This window comes from Leuresthes tenuis, unplaced genomic scaffold (genome assembly GCF_036924035.1).
Source record: "Leuresthes tenuis unplaced genomic scaffold, fLeuTen1.0.hap1 SCAF_2, whole genome shotgun sequence".
In the NCBI taxonomy this organism is placed as follows: Eukaryota; Metazoa; Chordata; class Actinopteri; order Atheriniformes; family Atherinopsidae; genus Leuresthes; species Leuresthes tenuis.
This window is the reverse complement of record NW_027325356.1, coordinates 39,592,301-39,604,965: the sequence shown is the minus strand read 5'-3', so window position 1 is coordinate 39,604,965 and position 12,665 is coordinate 39,592,301. Positions and strand designations below refer to the sequence as shown.

General features: G+C 39.1%; 1 protein-coding gene across 1 annotated transcript in view; it reads right to left on the bottom strand.

Moving 5' to 3' along the window:
• Nucleotides 1-12,430, bottom strand: part of LOC140302300 (lamin-B3-like) — a 35,828-nt gene extending 23,398 nt beyond the window's left edge. The window contains exons 1-2 of the mRNA XM_072381135.1: nt 12,048-12,430; nt 9,575-9,731 (exon numbers count right to left, since the gene is read on the bottom strand). Coding sequence (XP_072237236.1) covers nt 9,575-9,731; nt 12,048-12,430 — 540 coding nt within the window. The remainder of the gene's footprint in view (nt 1-9,574; nt 9,732-12,047) is intronic.
• Nucleotides 12,431-12,665: the final 235 nt, after the last annotated feature.

Genomic DNA, 12,665 nt, shown 5'->3' with positions numbered 1-12,665 from the left:
CTATTGGAACGGTGTGCCGATCTGGGTCAGAATTTTCCAAAAGGCTCCCATAACAGCTGCCCTCCTTGATGTGCCATCAGCACTTGCTTTCCTGTGCCTCTACTTGTGGCAGCCACATACTGCCAATGCGTCTGTTGTATATCAGGAGGAAAAGTGGTTGTCTGCCAGTCAGAAAGTTGATGGTTCTATCCCTGGTTTCTCCAGTCAAATACAAGGCACTGAACCCCACATTGCCCCAAATGCATTCATCACTATGCGAGTGTGATGGAGAACAAGCATGTTATAGGTCCCAGGGTTGGTACCGCTGCAACAAACAGATAACGCTGTAAATAGAGAAGTATTCAGCAGCAATGAAGACCCCACATGCACAGCTAGTTGTCCAGATTGCAACTGTGGGTAGGGAGGAAGCTCCCACATCTAAACAACCTGGTACGCAATTGCCTCATTGTCAACAGTTCCACCTCGGTGCTGCTTACATCTGCATCATTTTACTTATAATACATACAAAATAAAATAACATGATGGCCACCCATTTAAAAAGGCATCAAAAGTAGTTGCACAATTTTCTGGTGTACCACACACTCCCCCACAAACAAAAGTGGCTCGACACTATTCAACCTCCCATTAGTTGCAGAAACTCAGTAACCAACAAAACAACTGCAAGTAAGCCTTTGGAATATATAACACCTGTGAACATGTCTGTGACCCCGTTTCTTTTTCAATAGCAATTAATAGGGTACGCAGGAATGATGAAAGGTGTGGGCTGAAGTGGATAGAAATATAGCTGTAGATATTTAAGACTAAACTCTAAACACTCTTTGCTGGGTCTCGATGCACTCAGTGAGACGTGGATGGTAGGTGGATTGGCCCAGAGTGGTATAGGTGAACATCTGGCCAGGCCACCTGAACTTTGCCTTTCAAGTATCTCCCCAACAACACTTTCCCTTTCAGATGCAGTTTCAACCAGAACCGGTTCTCCAGACCTAATTCTCAGAACAGTTTTGTCTCTCACAGGGAACCCTTAGCTGGGGGAAGGTACCTTCAACGCTCAGGATTTCCCCAAGTATCCACAGCCAATACCGTGGCCTTTCCTCTTCTTCTTCAGACGAACTTGTCGTATAGTTCTATGCCTACTCAGCTGTTCTTGAGGGTTTTGTTGATATTCTGGTTCTCCTTTGTGCCTTGGCAGGTGCCTGTATGGCTGGTTGACAGGTAGGACATTTACCTGGAGTAACAGGTTTTGGTGAAGAGTGCAGATGGGATGTCCGCATGTCTTAGGGCTCACCTTATAAACTTGGTTATACCTAAGCTGTTCTCTGACAATATACATATGGTATTTTCCCCAGTAACACTTTAGCTTGCTGGGACCACCCCCTCTTTCTGTCATTTTGTTTGCCTTTAGCACTTGATTGATTACTCAGCCACCTCAGCTGGTTTCAAAGAGTGGGAAGTAGATGGTCAAGGGGTGAACTCAGGTGATGTCAGATTCCCTACGGGTCATTTGTCATGTTGGGCTGAATTTTTCTGCTTTACACAAGCAGACTTTGTGACATACTCAATATCCCTCTTATACATACGCACACATGACATCAGAACAACTAAAATTCAACACAATAAGACCAATTAAAACAAATTAGATCAAACAAACTAAATTCTCGCTGAGGTTAAAAGCCAAAGAATAAAAAAGGGTCAAGACGAGTTTTTTTTTTTTTTTTTTCAAAGTGCACAGAGAAGGGGCCTCTCTAATGTGCAAGGGCAGGTTATTCCACAGTTGGGGAGCAACAATAGAGAAGTCCCTGTCCCCTCCGAGCTTCCTCTGGGATCTCTGTATCTGCAGGAGCAGCTGGTCAGCTGACCTGAGAAATTGAGAAGGTTAGTAGGGGTGAAGTAGCTCAGAGAGGTAAGACACGGCAAAATTGTTAAAACATTTTTTTTAAAAACTAAAAAAAAAAAAGAATTTTAAAATCAGGAGTGAAGCAAGGACATATGCTCTCTTTTAAGAGTACCAGTTAAAAGTTGTACAGCGGTGTTCTGAACCAGCTGCAGATGCAAGACTACGGATCGACTGACTCCAACAAAGTCCAAAGTAATCCAAACGGGATGAAATACAACAGCTATATCACCGTCCTTTGCATAGCTATTTTAAGGGGAAAAACCAAGGCGGGGTTGCATATACACCAAATTTAATTTTTACTAAAGTTTATAGGATCAATCATGTTCACGTTTTTAAATACAGGTTGTATAAATGTATCAAATGTATGTATGTGTATACTTGTCAAATCTTGTGAGTGCACATACTTTGAGATTGAAAGCTGAGCAGAATTTCAGAGAAGGCCCATGACGCATGCATATTATAAATTAGGTTTAAAATACAATGAACTGAAGATGATAAAACTTTTTTTTTTTTAAAGTTCAATTTTAGGAGATAACCAGTTGCTGACGTCTTGATTGAAGGAATTCTAAGGTGAAAAGACTAGTTTAATGATTTGAAGCTGCTGGAAAAACTGAAGAATGAATTAAATGGCTGGAATTTTTTTTTTTTTTTTTTTTTTTTAAATTGAAAGAGTGACAGCTGAAGACCATTTCAACACAGATGAACAGTTGTCATGAAGGTCAAAGGTTAAATCGAACCCCAGACCACTGATCTTAAATGGTAAACAGAAACAAAGAAAAGAAAGAAAGAAATGGTTTAATTCAATGCAACTAATTTGAACAATGGCCTGGAATGAAATGGGCTCAGATTTTACTTCAAGGTTCAGGAAGAAATGAGTTTCACACTGGATAAGTCCAAAATTAACTATAGCAAAAGCACACAAATAGTGTGTGCCCCTCTGTAAACTGTTTCTGTCCGTTATAGAGTCTCATGTCAAAAGAAACCCAAAAGATTTGACACTATCCCTCAGTGTGACATGGCTTAAGCGGTAGGAAACAGTTAAAAGCAGTGTCCATCAGCGTGTGTGTTGGAAGAACTAATTAACCAAAGCCGTGGTCAAAGACCGTTAAGTATTTTTAATAACATGTTTATATAAAAAAAATAAAAACATTTTTGTACAAGTAAAATGAAGATTTAACATGATTTAACAAGATGCACAATATTCCTTGAAGGTCAAAGGTCAAGTGAGTAATTGCCAAAGGTTGCATGCAGATGTGGTTTAAGACAGAGCAGCTGATCTCAACAATTGTATTTGACCTGAAAGAGGAAGAGAGTGATTGGGCCCTTATTGCTGAAGTCACAACATGATGGGCGTCTGTGTGAGCTAAAATGGGCTGCTGTGTAATATGTAACAGGAGTCTAAAAGAGATGTCCTCGGTGATAGAAAGGTTTGTGTGCTTGTTAAGCCGCAGCTGCGCACACAGAAATGGGTAGAAGCAGGAGGTGAAAGACAATTTTAAGGCGCACACACCTTTGAAACTGAACTCCTCTGCGAAAACTATAAGACCCATGAAAATAATTTTGACACCCTGAGCAGCAGGCGGTATAGAGGAATGCGCTGATGAGTTTTTGTTTTTAAATTTCAAATCGAGTGTAAGATGTGAGAACAGGAGCGAGTCGAAAACACATGACATTTCTGGACTCCTCCAAAAACATGTGTAAAAGTAACATTGCAGCAAGTGAAGAAGTTTGGCACTCTCTCCCTTGGATGCTTAAAACTCAAATTATGTTAGTCTCAGTACTTTGGTAATCAAATTGCCTGAAACAGGACAAATTTAACTATGTTGATGTGTAATTTGTATTTGAAAGTTATTGAAGAGGAATTTCCTTGGGGGAACAACTTTGAATTCTAGAATTACCTTTAAATCCGTGTGTCATATTACCCTTTGATCTCTCCACTTACAAATTCACATCTCACATCCTCTCCACAGCATCCTGGCAGGATAGGGGAGCAGTTGCCGCTCATCTCACTGCGCTGCAGGACAGAGATTCAGAAGGTCCTTTGTCCCCACAGCCATAAGGCTTTTTAACAGTGACTGCTGACATGTTTTTGTCCAATTTAATAAACAAATTAATATATTTACTCATTTATCTAATCGTTCATAGTAGTAGTTTTATTGTTCTAATATACAATCATTGTAAATATTAAAAAAATTTGAGCTGGGGCATGAATAAAGTATTTTTGTAGTCTATTCTAACTGTCTACATTGAAATATATAGGAGATTCCTGAAGAAACTTAATTTTTCATGTTTTTTTTATTTAAATTACTATTTTAAAAAAAAAAAAAAAAAAAAAAAAACATTTCAAAATTTGGAGAAAAAAAACTGAAATGAACAGTAATAACCAAATGTCTTGTGACCCATTTAAAAGTTGAATGGAGATGGAAAGAGCAGAGAGCTTTTTATATTAATTTCAATGATGGGAAACTTTGAATAAAAAGCTTAATATTTAAAGAAATGTGTATAAAAATTAGAAACACCAAAAGATATGTCTTTCTCCAGAAAGAACTGAACATTTGGGTATATAAATTGTTGAATTTGCAGAAGTCGTTAAATGGAGAAAAAAAAAAGGCAACCCTATAACAATTATTACATCATATCCATTAATAAATCAATAGGAGGAGGAGTGGATTTATTTATCACGGTTTGAGGGCAACAACAAAAGAAACTCACCCAGGGTACTCTCTCAGAAGTAAATATTGTAAGTGGTTCAGCAAACTGCAAAAAAAAAAAAAAAAACTAAGTATAATATTTCAAACTGAATATTCTATCATCTTCAGTACATGTATGTGCATGAGGCTCGGGACTGATAATTAACATTGGATGCCCATGATCTGCAGTCCCTCACGCAGTGCTGCATTAAAAACAGCTATTATTTTGTCATGAAAATTACTGCATAGGTTTAGGAAATCTTCTACAAAACAAGTCTGTGAACACAGTTCATTGTGCCAGTCACAAATGCAGGTTAAAGCTCCATCATGCAAACAAGCCATCTGTAAACATCTTCTCTGAGCCAAAACTCATTAAAAATGGACAGACAGTGAGAAACTGTTCTGCATTGGTACCTATGGAACTGACAACTTTCTCATTTGGAAAGACCCTATCAATGCTAAAAGGTCATGCAAGTTTTGGTGTACAATATATTCCCATCCAGAGGACAGCTTTTTTTTTTTTTTTTGTAGTTTGCTGAATATTAGAACTCTCCTTTCGAAGTCTGTTAGTAAATGTAAATTGATATATTTCGTCTTACCGAAACCTGCCTTCAGCAGGAGGATCATGTTAGCATTAATGAATCAACTCCCTCTGACTATTTAAATGTTCACGTTCCTCGAACCACAGGCAGAGGAGGAGGAGTGGCAGCTATCTTCAGATCAGGGTTACCAATCAGTCCTAGACCCAAGATTAGTTTTAGCTCTTTTGAATCTCTGATTGTCAGTTTTTCCCACCCAAAGTGGAAATCACAAAAACCTCTTGGGTTTGTTGTTGTGTATCGTCCATCTGGCCCTTATTCTGAGTTTCTGTCTGAATTCTCTGAGTCTGAGTTTTTATCCCAGTTAGTGCTGAGTACAGATAAAGTCATTGTAGTGGATAACTTTAATATTCATGTAGATGTTGAAAATAACAGCCTAAATATTAACTTTTATTCTATATTAGACTCTTGGATTTTCTCAAAGTGTTCACAGACCTACTCACTGCCTTAATCACACCATTGACCTTGTGCTGACTTATGGCATTGAGAGTGAACAGTTAACAGTGTTCCCTCATAACCCTGTCTTGTCTGACCATTTTTTTGATAACTTTTGAATTTACGTTACTTGACTACACGGTTTCGGAGAAGAATTCTACATATAGAAGGTGTCTGTCAGAGAATGCTGTAACCAGATTTAAAGAGTTGATTTCATCATCCTTTTCTTCACTGCCATGTGCAGATATGACAGCTACCTAAATTTTACTCCAGTACAACTTGACTCTCTTCAATTCTTCAATGTGTACAACACTGGACAATGTTGCCCCTCTGAAAAGGAAGGTAATCAGTCAGAAGAGGTTGGCTCCTTGGTATAATTCACAGCTGCGTGCTTGAAAGCAGACTGCAAGAAAGCTGGAGAGACAGTGGCGTTCCTCTAATTTAGAAGAGTCTCAATTAGTCTGGAAAGATAGTATAACAACAAATAAGAAAGCCCTTCATAAAGCTAGAACTACTTATTATTCATCATTGATAGAAGAGAATAGGAATAATCCCAGGTTTCTTTTCAGCACTGTTGTCAGGCTGACAAAGAGTCTGAGCTCTGTTGAGCCATGTATTCCTTTAACTCTCAGCAGTGATGATTTCATGAGATTCTTCAATAAAATTGTTTCTATCAGAGAGAAGATTAATGGAATCCTTCCCATTATTATCACTGATGTATCATCAAGTAGAGCAGCTTTAGAAGTATCTTTACAGCCTGATTTGTATTTAGACAGCTTCTGCCCAGCTGATCTTTCTGAGCTAACAACAGCAATAGTCTCTTCTAAACCATCAACTTTTATGTTAGACCCAATCCCAACCAGACTGTTCAAGGAGGTTTTCCCCTTAATTGACACTTCCATATTGGATTTGATCAATCGGTCTTTGTTGACAGGATATGTACCTCAGACTTTTAAGGTTGCTGTAATTAAACCTTTACTTAAAAAACCTACTCTTGATTCAGAAGTGTTGGCTAATTATCGACCGATATCCAATCTACCTTTTTTGTCTAAAGTTCTTTAAAAAATAGTTGCAGCTCAACTTTGTGATTATATACATAGAAATAATCTGTTTGAAGAGTTTCAGTCAGGATTCAGAGTGCATCATAGCACAGAAACAGCACTGGTGAAAGTTACCAATGATCTCCCCTTAGCTTCTGATAGCGGACTTGTTTCTGTGCTTGTCCTGTTGGATGTCAGTGCTGCATTTGATACGATCGATCACAGCATTCTGTTACAGAGACTTGAACATGTTATTGGGATTAAAGGAACTGCATTAGGGTGGTTTAAGTCATATTTATCTGATAGATTCCAGTTTGTTCTTGTAAATGAAGAATCTTCCTCACACGTTGGAGTAAGTCATGGAGTTCCCCAGGGTTCTGTGCTTGGACCGATTCTTTTTACTTTATACATGCTTCCATTGGGTAACATTATTAGACAGCATGGCATAAATTTCCATTGTTATGCTGATGATACTCAGCTGTACCTGTCTATGAAACCAGATGAAACCAATAAGTTGGTCAGACTACAAGCCTGTCTTAAAGACCTAAAGACCTGGATGACTCAGAACTGTCTGCTTCTAAATTCAGACAAAACTGAAGTTGTTCTCTTTGGACCTGAGCGCTTCAGGGAGAAATGGTCTAGTTATATAGTTACTCTAGATGGTATTTCCTTGGCTTCTAGTTCTACAGTGAGGAACCTTGGAGTTATTTTTGACCAGAATTTATCATTTGACGCACATATAAAACTGGTTTCTAGGACTGCCTTCTTTCACCTTCGTAATATTGCTAAAATCAGGAACATCCTGCCTCAGTGTGATGCAGAGAAACTAGTTCATGCATTTGTTACTTCAAGACTGGACTACTGTAATTCCTTATTATTGGGCTGTCCCACATATTCTCTGAAAAGCCTCCAGCTGGTCCAAAATGCTGCAGCCAGAGTTCTCTTCTCTTCATTAACTCCCCTATCTTAAAGATCACATTGTAAGATATTTTCCTAACAGAGTACTTCGCTCCCAAACTGCAGGTTTACTTGTTGTTCCCAGAGTTTCTAAAAGTAGAATGGCAGGCAGAGCCTTCAGTTATCAGGCCCATCTCTTGTGGAATAAGCTGCCAGTAAATGTCCGGGAAGCAGACACCCTTTCCACTTTTAAGATTAGGCTTAAAACTTTCCTTTTTGATGAAGCTTATAGTTGGGGATGGCTCAGGTAATCCTGAAACATACCATAGTTAAGCTGCTATAGGCTTAGACTGCTGGGGGACATCATCTGTCACACCTTTCTTCACTCTGCTCTCTGCATTCCTTCGTCTCATAAACATTTGTTCAGAGGATTCTAAAACACCATAACTTGATAAGATATAAAAGGGTAAAGATATAGCATAGACTTAGGATATAAAGACATCAAAAACAACATAACATGATGGTTATGATGGTCTCAAAATTCAGATGGATATCTGTAAAGTTATGATGTATGAATAACAAACCAACCAATGTTATTTTCCTGTGTTAAACACAGAATACAATAAGAAACAGCAAGAAAACATTGGTTAACAGTTGCATTATTTAATATAAATGTCATATGCAAGTTATTGACTTAGTTTTGGGTTCAACTATTCAGTACTACGGACCACTCGGGGGCAATGTGGCTCCATAAGCTGATTAGTCATTTTCCAAAATAATTTCTTCTGTATCGCTCCACGTACGATCATGAAAAAGGTATTAAAATGCAGCTTGTGATATCATGAACATGAAAGAACTTGTACAAAGATATAAAACACATTTAATACAGTTTCAAGATTCAGCTAAAAGGTGATTCTGGGTGAGATCGTTTTGAGAGGTCCATGCTGCGACTGTCTCTGGCTTGAGCCAGAGTCAGGGCAAACTGTCACCATTGTTTACTTTGACCCATATAGGGTCGGAAGGGTCCTGTTCTGGTTTTCCCAAATACTCTCCTGAAAGGGTTCGTTGTTTGTTCAGCTTAGTTAGCACTAAGCTATTAATGCATTTACCTAAATTTATGGCACAGGTCTGTGGAAAGAAGCGCTGAGAAAACTCCCCCAAAATATTTTCGTGGGCAAAGGTTGTTGTAAATTTCTCTTCTTTGATGTAGAAATCCCCCATCTGGTATTTCCACACAGACTATCCCCACAAAAGAATTTTGCAGTCATTTAAAATCTTAAGTTTGTATTAAATTCCACACTTGAGTTCGCTACAACTACCTTGCAAAAGAAACTGAGGGTAAAGGCGCTAGACTGGCCAAGCATGTCTCCAGACCTAAACGCAATTTAGCATCCGAGGTATTCTCAAAAGGAAGGTGGAGTAGCACAATGTCTCTACCATCCATCATCTCCGTGATGTTGTCATGGAGGAGTGGAACAGGATTTCAGTGGCAACTTGTAATTGTGAAGCTCAAGTGAACTCTAGGTCCATGAGAGTTAAGGCAGTGCTCTGAAATAATGATGGAGACAGAAAATCTTGGCACTTTCGGCACAATTTGGACATTTTCACTAAGAGGTGTACTGCCTTTTGTCGCAAGCGGTTTAAACATTAATGGCTGTGCGTTTAGTTGGTTTGAGGGGGCAGCAAATGTATTGCAATCTATTATCCAAGCTGTACACCGACTGCATTGTATCAAAGTGTCATATCTTCAATGTTGTCCCATGAAAAGATGATAAAATATTTACAAAATGCGAGGGGTGTACTCACTTTTGTGAGATACTGCACATAAAATAGTTTATAAGACCAATATTTCTACAGGTCCATACAATCTTTGTAAGCCATCTAACACTCAAGACAGTCACTGCAGCATAATTAGGTCAGAATGACTTTTGGCCAAAACTGCAAGCCAAGCTATTAAGACAGTTACCCATCACAACTACAGTACCAATCTAGAATGTAGAATGCATGTTTAATTCATACCTTTTCCAGCTGGCCCTGAAGATCAGCAAAGTCATTGTAGAGTCTCTTGTTTTCAGAGAGTAGCTTGGTGAACTCTGCATCCTTAGAGTTCAGGACTTCCTCAACTTTTCTCCAATTTGTCAATGCCGTCGCCAGATCACTGTCCTTCTTCTGGCAGCTAAAGAGGTCAGAATAATGATATGTTCCAATCTCCAGCAGAGTTGTTAGCTATATGCAGACTATGCAAATGCATAAGGCCCCACAAGCCACTAGGTGGCCCTAAAGTTGAATATACAGCCTCATCTGAGGAGAATTAAAATTACCAATCGTTATCTCTTATAGGCTTAAAAATATATGTAGGATATAAGAATGAAATACGTTGCAATTATAAGCTGTGTCTAGTGTTTTTGTGGCACTGTCATGCAGTCATTCCCATTGTACCTATTGGCAGACATCACTGCCAATAGGTACAATGGGAATGACTGACAGGTACACATCATTCCTGTTAGTGAGGCCATGGATGACAAAAATGGCATTAAAAACAAACAAAAAAAAACCCTATCCTAGTAGGAGAGAACAACCTAAATAAAGAAAATGGAGGAAGAAAGACAGGATAATGGTGAGGCATTTCTTTGTGATGCAGATGAAGGGGAGGTGTAATGCAGAGTTTTTAGTAAGTTTGTCATTTGTCCTGCTAGCTAGTTCAGCTAGCCTCATAAAAGCTACTCAGCTGGCTAGGATTTGGGTGCTCATAAACCCAGCTTTAGTGTTTGCTTCATGAAAGTTGGCTAAAATAAAATAAACATGTCACATGTGGATTGTCTGTACAGCCTTTTTTCAGCATTCCCACAAAAAAATAAATGGGCAATCCTAAAAAAGGAACATGTGACTGCTGGACTGAAGAATGAGTGACACAGTTGAAGAGCCTATTAACAGCACAGAGGCTGTGCGGTACCAAGCCTCTAACATAAGGGAGGCATTGTTGGAGGTCAGGGATGTGACAGATCCTCTGATCAAGGTTTAAGTCCATAGTTTGGCAGAAGAGATTGGTCATACGGATTTCTCATTTACACAGTAGTGTGGTATGACATTCTGGGCCATGTTAGCAAGCGACTGCAGTCTGCCACAATGCACATTGATGTGGCAGTTGACCTTCTCACAAAGGTAAAATCTGGCAATTTACAGAGAAACAGGTCCCTTCTGAAGATGTGAGGAAATTAATGTACAGGCAGTGCTGAAAATGAATTCTAAGAAGCACAAAAAAATAAAGAAATAAAAAACAGTTGGCCTATGAAGCCCCACACGAGTCCATCACAAATACCACAAAGAGGCTAAATCAATTTTTCAACATGGTTGTTGACACAGCCATTGAATCCTTCAAATATAGGTTTAAAACACTACATGAAGGGAGAACTAGATTTGGAACGTTGCTCACTTAAAAACAAAAAAAAAAAAACTGGATGACATGTGCAACAAGTGTGACAACCTGTGCAGGACATTAAACACTGGAGATGAAAATGTTATTGGTAGAAAGGAGCCTTCTGATGACATGCTTGTTGTAAAGCTTCTTTCTTTAAGACACAAAAAACACTTGGAAGAACTGCATCCTAATCTGAACTGCACTGAGAATCACCTGCGCTCTTCCTGCGACTGTCGCCTCAGAGAGGAGCTTTTTAAAGCTGAAGCTCATCAAGACCTGACTTGGGTAATCTAAGGGACAGGTTCGCCTCACTGGTCTTGTGATAATCGGCATGAATCATGGGGTGGGCAAGTCCTATAAGGACAACATTGCTGACTTTGCTTCTAAGAAAGCCAGGAAGCAGAAATGTTGAGGATAATACTAATACTTTGAATAGACTGATGTACTAGTACCTTTACTACTAGACTAGTAGTACTTTGTTTTATGTTATATAGGTTTACATTTCCTATATAAATACAAATAGTATTATTCTTAGTGTTGTTTTTTTTTGTCTTTATGGTTTACATATTGATATGCAATAGGCTAATTTATTTTCTGTTAACCTTGGGCTTGCCCTACTTTATTTTATTATGGTTCTGATGTGTGAAAATTTGTGTTGCTGTGAAAACGTTCTTGCCTTCAGAATTTAAAGTAAACATTTCTTAATAAGACTCCATATCCGTTTTATTTATTGACAGATGTTTTCCTTGCATTTTCATTTATTTAAGTTTTAAATCAGTTATCTTCCTTTGATGGCTCAACTTAAAAGGTTTAATTTTAAATTCATGACTGTAGCTCGTTTTGCTCGTCCAGTGTAATAGATTGCTAATCCATTTCATGATCCATGAACATGCCGCGATCTCTTCAACAGTTTGGAAAACAAGGGGCCCCCAAACAGCATCTTACATAGGGCCCCCACAAAGCTAGAAACAGCCCTGTCTGTGGGGCCGTTTTAAAGACACCTCCATTGAATACATTTTTTTTAAGGACGTGGTTGTGTGGGCCCCCGTACATTGAAAACATAAAAACTTCTACCTGACTTGAAGTTTTTCGTACTCCTCTCGTAGATTTCCATAGTCAATCTCCAAACGGGCCCGCTCTCCAGCCAAGGCATCCAGGGACTTTCGGACATCCGACAACTCAGTCTCGTACAGTCGTCGCATATTGCCCATTTCTCGGTTCTTCGATTCATCATTTTCCTCCATCTGAATAAGCATGAAGGACCTTTTACTCTCCAGCTCTTGGACTCTCTGAATGTAGTTGGCGAGGCGGTCGTTAAGGTGTCGGAGCTCATATTTTTCCTGGATGTGGGACAGGCATGTTGTGCTGTTGCTGGATGAGTGCAAGTCGTCTGTGCAACTTGAGTTACGGCTGCTTTGGCAGCTAGGTGCGGCTGACGTGGAAGTGGAGGAGGACATGATGAAAGCGGGCTGGTCACTATTCGTCAGGGGCAAGTAATTAAGACAGTTTAACCAAGCCTTTACACAGCCACGGACTGCAATAATGTTCCCCTTCCCGAAATAATACAGTAACAGATTCAGTAGCCTATTACTGAAAGAAAATAAAAAAACATTGTGGTTCCAGTCATCGCCACATATGTTTAACTCAACTTCCTCCTAACTCGTTGGTTAATTGGTGTTGGTCCTGCAATAT